Below are 6,079 nucleotides of genomic sequence, written 5' to 3'. Positions count from 1 at the left end.
GACTCATATATTTCATGGAGGTATGAAATCTCAGAATTCTTGTTTTTGGCATGTTTTTAGGCTTTTTATTGGGGTTTCTCTTTTGTACTGGAATTTTTTCACTCACCCCGGGGCGGGGCAAACCTATGCAGGAAACGTGACATCGACAGTGCTCCTCCCTGGGAACCATCAAGTTATCATTAGGGATATCCATTTTAAGTTCCACTGCAGTGACGTACGGACCCCCTACGAAGCCCAAACTTGCAGTTGACATTGGCCTCAGTAAACTGCTTGGCAAAAATCATGGACGTCGATTTTTTTTTTTATTTACTTCAGAATTCACCTTAAGGTAGTGTATAATGGTGCCTGAGGACTTTGGGGACATCTTAAAAATACTAGTTAGAATTACTTTTGGTCATTGAATTTTTTCATATAAGTACCTTATTGCAAGACAATAATTTATGCAAATTTTTATGACGTCACGATGACGTAATCTGGAGTTATGAGCCACGCCCCCTTTTTAGAAAAATCAATTTTCCTGGCCAGTGCTTTGGTTTTCATTGACCATATTTTGTAGAGAGGCGCACTATAGTGATAGCAAAAAACGTACGTCAGGATTTTTTTTCATCTTTAAATGTTGATTTTTAATGAATTTTTTTCGTAAATTTTAACAGTGCCATACGCCAGCGGCCCTCCCCAGCACATAAAGCGGCGCAGCGTGTCGGCCTGACGTACGTTTTTAGTTTAGAAGCTTATGTTTAAAATAAAACAATTTTTGGTCCCTTTTCATTAGCAGTTTTGCCACAGTTTTGATCTAAAAATGCTGTATATCTCTAATTTTTTCTTGGAAATCCTCCTAAAAATGCACGAAATGCCATTTTAGAAGGTTCATTTTTCAAAATTTTCCGGGGGAGCATGCCCCCGGACCCCCCTAGGAACCTCGCGCCTTCGGCGCTCGCCTCGCGCCTACGGCGCTCGAGGTCCCCTCAAGCAGTGGGGAGAACCCCCCCATTCAAAATCCTGGCTACGGGCATGTATTCCTTAACGGTTCGGATGACTGTGCGCGTCACAGCCCGGCGGTATGGCCTGGTTTTCCCGCCTAGCCTCGTGACCCTCCACAAACACACGGCAGGGGGCCGCATGCCCTTTTCCGCAGAGCGTAATCGGCCGTTTTAATTCTACGTAGAGCGTAGACGGACCGCTCTAATTCAACGTAGAGCGTAATTGGCGCATTTTGTGTAGAGTGTAACTTGCGTTTTAATTCTAGGCAATGCGTTGTTGCCACTTGCAATTTATCGTAGAGCGAAATCGAATTCAGCGTAATACGTAGAGAGAGTTGTCAGGACACCCCCCCCCCCATGCAACCCCCCTTAAAACGGCCGATTACGTTCTACGGAAAAGGGCCCGCAGGCCCCCGTCAAAGCCTGGTTTTCCCGCCTATAGCCTTGTGACCCTCCACAAACACACGGCAGTCCCCGGCTGTTGACACTGATTGCCAATTTGGTACCCAGGGTGCGGGCGCTAGCCTGGTATCCAGTCTGATCCGTGGTCAGGGCCGCAAGAGCTCTGTCCCGCCCGCCTCACATACTAGTAGGTTTCCCGGTGTGTATTTCACGAGAGATTGATTAGCCCTCCCAAATCCCCAAGCATACTCATTAGCGTAACACTCCTACCGGGACGGCCTGTTGCACTGGGCGGGGGAAACTATTAGAGACCCCGAAGACACAGCCTGCCTGAACACCCCAACACCCCCAATCACGTGAGACTGAATACCAGGCTATACGGGCCCGGGATCAGACACCGCGCGTGACGCTATGAGAAGGTGCATTTGGTGCCGGCTGGAACCGCAGACCGCACCTGACCGCATAGTAGGGCGTTTCAGCCGCTTCATTCTGTACATACGTGGTGCGCATACGCAACAAAACTAGTGACGGCTTCTACTTCAATAGACACAAGCTTCGCGAGAGGAGAGAGAGCATGCAGAGCGCCTGTAGTCGTGGTGGGACCAGGGCACGGGAACTGTCACCGAGAAGGCGCGAAGTGGTCGGCGGGCAGCAGACGAGATGAGGCCGCTGGATGTTCTACTCCTCATCGGTGTCGTCCTCGCTTGGGAACTAGCTTTAGCAGACACCAGGGACGGGAGTTACGAGGTACGTCCGTTTACGGCTAAATCCGGTCATAAGGCCAGCCCCCATAGCATGCCAAAAACTGGGGGGTTTGTGGGTCTTCAGGGTCTTTGGGAGCTTTTATGTACTATTTTCTGATTGCATATAGACAACATAGCCGGCCTGGTTGAATTACCCCCGTTTTTAGAACTGGGCTAATCAGAAAACAGCCGAAGACCATGCCACCAAACCCCCAGTTCTATAAGCCTGCTACGGAGGCTATTGAAAGGCCAGCTCCGTGTCATTGCCTTATGGCGAAAGACAAGTCCTAAAACATAAATCCAGAATGAGGCGATTACTCAAACTGTTATGAACAAACGTCCAAGAATGAGGACAACTCTGGTAACATCGTTATTAATCATACCAGTTATGGAAGTATCATTTTTTCTGACCTAATGTTCTCATGCTAGACAAAACTACATGAAAACGACGATTCTATCAGTTTTTTAGTCACAAAATATTGCTTGCTAGAACTTACAGAACGTGAGAATAAAAAACGGCCTGACTGCCAGGATGTCCCTACACTGTGAAAATCGGCGGTAAAACTGCTACTTTAGTGTTTGAAGTTGCATTAGATGACATCCTGGGGCAACATGGACGCCAATTAAACGTATCAGAATGATTTAACAGAGCTCGTTCATAGCTATTCAAACTTTAGCAAGTAGGTATTAAAAGCTATGGGAAAGCTGTAAGTTTAATTGGCCAGTATTTACGATGAAGGCAGTCGATTAAGACCAATTCTGATCTATGTCACACTTGCACTGCAAGTGGGTTTTGCGAACTCAAGTTGGCCACATGCCTTAGAAACTAACCCAACATTCTCAATTAAACTACGGCTACAGAATTACATAATACACTGCAGATATGACGAGTAAAATGCAGGACAGAAACTATAGGCCTATAGGCTATACCCTAAGTATCTTCCAACCTGATGAAATTTGGAGGACAGAAACAACAACAGGTCGTTTTTAAACTTTGTCAACGCAAGCGGAACTGTATTATATACGGTCGCGTACGCACCACGTCACAAGTGGTCTAAACACTATTCAAAACTAAGCATCTTAACACTCAACTTGACGCTGCTTCAACTGTGTTACTATAGACGTCCTTAAAACAGTAGTTTGGTAGACAGACACGAACTCTTTGTCCCTGAAGTACAGAGGATTGATTTTTTGAACAGGTATGGTTTGTTTTGGCTAAGTGAGGGTTTGTATGCGGTCATAACCTTACCCGTTGTTCAGAGATTGTTTCAAGCCTGGTGTGTTGACAAGGGTCTTACGGAAAGTGCTGTGGAAAGAGCCCCCTATACCGTAACCTGCTTGTACTGTAAACTGTGTCTGTGTCTGTGCTATCACGTAATGTCTGTAGTATCTAGTAGCATCAGGTGGAAGTATTACAGGCATACTCTTCAAGCAGAGGTGTGGGGTATTTATGTCTTGTTTGTTTTATGCTTTTTTATCCGGTCCTTTTTGCATTGGGATTTTTATTGGTAGTGTGAAAAAAATTCCAGTGCAATAAAGAAATCCCGATAAAAAAAGCTTGAGAAACACGCCAAAAATAAGTAAAACCCAAATCTCTGCGTTGAGAGTATATGTATGATTGAATGTGTTATTTAAAATTCTTTAAAATTTTTTCCAGTATAGTATAACACACAAGTGTACCAAAATTGGTTCTTCATAACGCACGATATACCTGTCTTTTAAAAGTTGAATGTTTAGAATAAATGTATAATCTTGTCACCACTATATGCATCTATAAACACAATTTTCCTGATACAGAATATTATAATTGCAAACCATAAAATGACGAGACAGCGTGATGACGCGTGACTTGACCTTTCACCTTAAGTGGCAAATCCAGGATGGACACATGTGGTGTGGCCATGTAGGGAAAGTTCGAGGTATGTGTCTGCTATTAGATCCCTTTCACCCTTTCACTATCTATATATGTGACGATAAGTATTTTGAACCATGACGTATGAAGATTTCACATGCATTTTGGCAAAATATTCTCAGTGCAGCAAGCTCAAAATTGAACACCCTAGACAAAACACAATATTTCTTGACATTTCTAGACATTGAAAAGACGGGACAACACACACATACATGCACACACACATATACACGCATGCAGGCACGCATGCACACACACACACACACACACACACACACACACACACACACACACACACACACACACACACACACACACACAACACACACACACACACACACACGCACACACACACACACACACACGTACAAACAATTTAGCCTAAAGTATCATGTTGACAGCCATGAGAAAACAGTCGAAGACCACCAAACCCCCAGTTCTATAAGCCTGCTACGTAGGCTACCTGTCCCCGGGTTGGACGTGACTATGTGTGTGTCTGAGCGCTGACAAACCTAAGCAAGTCCCGTCACAACACTGTGTGCACACATAGGAAGCCAGGGATAACATTCCGACCCGCCAGTCCACTTCCAACATGTAGAGGTAGTTAACAGCGCCGCGAATTCTCCAAATTGTCGAGGAGGCTATTGAAAAATACCAACCCGTCCAGCCTTCTAGCCTCGACTAGAAATGTAGGCCATGTTGTTTTTATGCCAAGGCCGTTGTGGCTCCGTGTAAACATGAAACTTTAGAATTTGTTTTCTTCATTGAACGTTATTTAATTCTTCTTGTACAACGCGTCCCATGTGTGAAAATGACTATTTTAAATTCTAGTGTATGATGTACTATCCATACCGCACTAAAAGCAATAATTCATATTAAACAAAAGTTCCACCTTTATACTGTATATTATTCTTCATCAAGAATAAAAGTCAAACCCTTCAGAGATAGTTATATACGTAGCTATAGTTTTAGACAATTACCTCGTGTTATTATGTAGATTATGAAGTCATTTTGCCTGACCCTGTTTCAATGTACTTTTATCTTTGTTATTTGCAATTAGCCTTCGGGCAGGGATTTGAAATAAACATATTCTTAGTCACATACTAGTCTAGTTAGAGGTACAAGGAAAGATTTTTCTTTCTCGTCCTTTCAAGATGACACATGTCACGTTGCGACGGTTTCAGTTGACTGTCAGATTCCGTCACAGTTTTGTGTGTGACAACACTGCGACACTCCCGTCAGCCATTGCGGCTTCAGTGTCAGTCAAAGTTGGACTGTGTCTTGTTTTCTTTTTTTTAGACATTATTTTTCTTTATTCATCAAAACATAAAAGACATAACAAGGACAGTGTGGCGCTGCACTCAAGTTAACAACTTATATTAACAGCGCCACACAACAAAAAGGTACAATTAACATCAAATATACAAAGTTGACATATCTGTGCGCCGTAGTCCCACCACCCCAAGACATTAAAATGTTAAATTAAAATGCTAACAGAGCTATTTGAAAGATAAGATTACATGGTAACCTCCTATATCTCATTGGCGGAAAAACATCCGTCAATCAGAGCTAGGAGGGGAATTTAGGCCCGTTAACACTTACGTAGTATTTAGACTTCTATATCTAATTGACATTATTTTTTTCGGACAGTCTTTGCTTTCTGTGTTTTTTCTTAATTTTCATTTCTGATGTACTATGTTGTTAGTAAAAATACTAGATAAACAACAAAAACTTTATTCTATGCCCAACAGAGAGGAACTATTTGGTTAGATTTCAAGGTCAAAGTCATGTTGTTAGCCCCATACACATATACAGGTATACTATAGGGCACAGTTTTTCCATGACGACTTTAAAATTTGTGCAATGGACGCCATCTCGAAAAGTATCAATGTTAAAAACCAGATCTACTTCTTTGAGACATCATCTACAGGCATTCGGGTGAAACTCTACTACATGATCTCTGTACTTTTACAGGATGCGAATGTATGTGACGCGATGAAAACTTCAACTCCCACCCCCACCCAAATTACAAATAAACACTT

The 6,079-nt window shown here is 42.9% G+C and overlaps 1 protein-coding gene across 1 annotated transcript in view; it reads left to right on the top strand.

The window, feature by feature from the left end:
- The first annotated feature begins 1,768 nt into the window (after positions 1-1,768).
- Positions 1,769-6,079, top strand: part of LOC109465428 (matrix metalloproteinase-17-like) — a 17,035-nt gene continuing 12,724 nt past the window's right edge. The window contains exon 1 of the mRNA XM_019762699.1: positions 1,769-2,129. Coding sequence (XP_019618258.1) covers positions 2,043-2,129 — 87 coding nt within the window. The 5' untranslated portion in view covers positions 1,769-2,042. The remainder of the gene's footprint in view (positions 2,130-6,079) is intronic.

The sequence above is a fragment of the Branchiostoma belcheri genome, unplaced genomic scaffold, assembly GCF_001625305.1.
Source record: "Branchiostoma belcheri isolate BF01 breed outbred unplaced genomic scaffold, Haploidv18h27 scaffold15, whole genome shotgun sequence".
Classification (NCBI taxonomy): domain Eukaryota; kingdom Metazoa; phylum Chordata; class Leptocardii; order Amphioxiformes; family Branchiostomatidae; genus Branchiostoma; species Branchiostoma belcheri.
The sequence above is the reverse complement of the archived record's forward strand: the minus strand, read 5'-3'. Positions and strand labels throughout refer to the sequence as shown.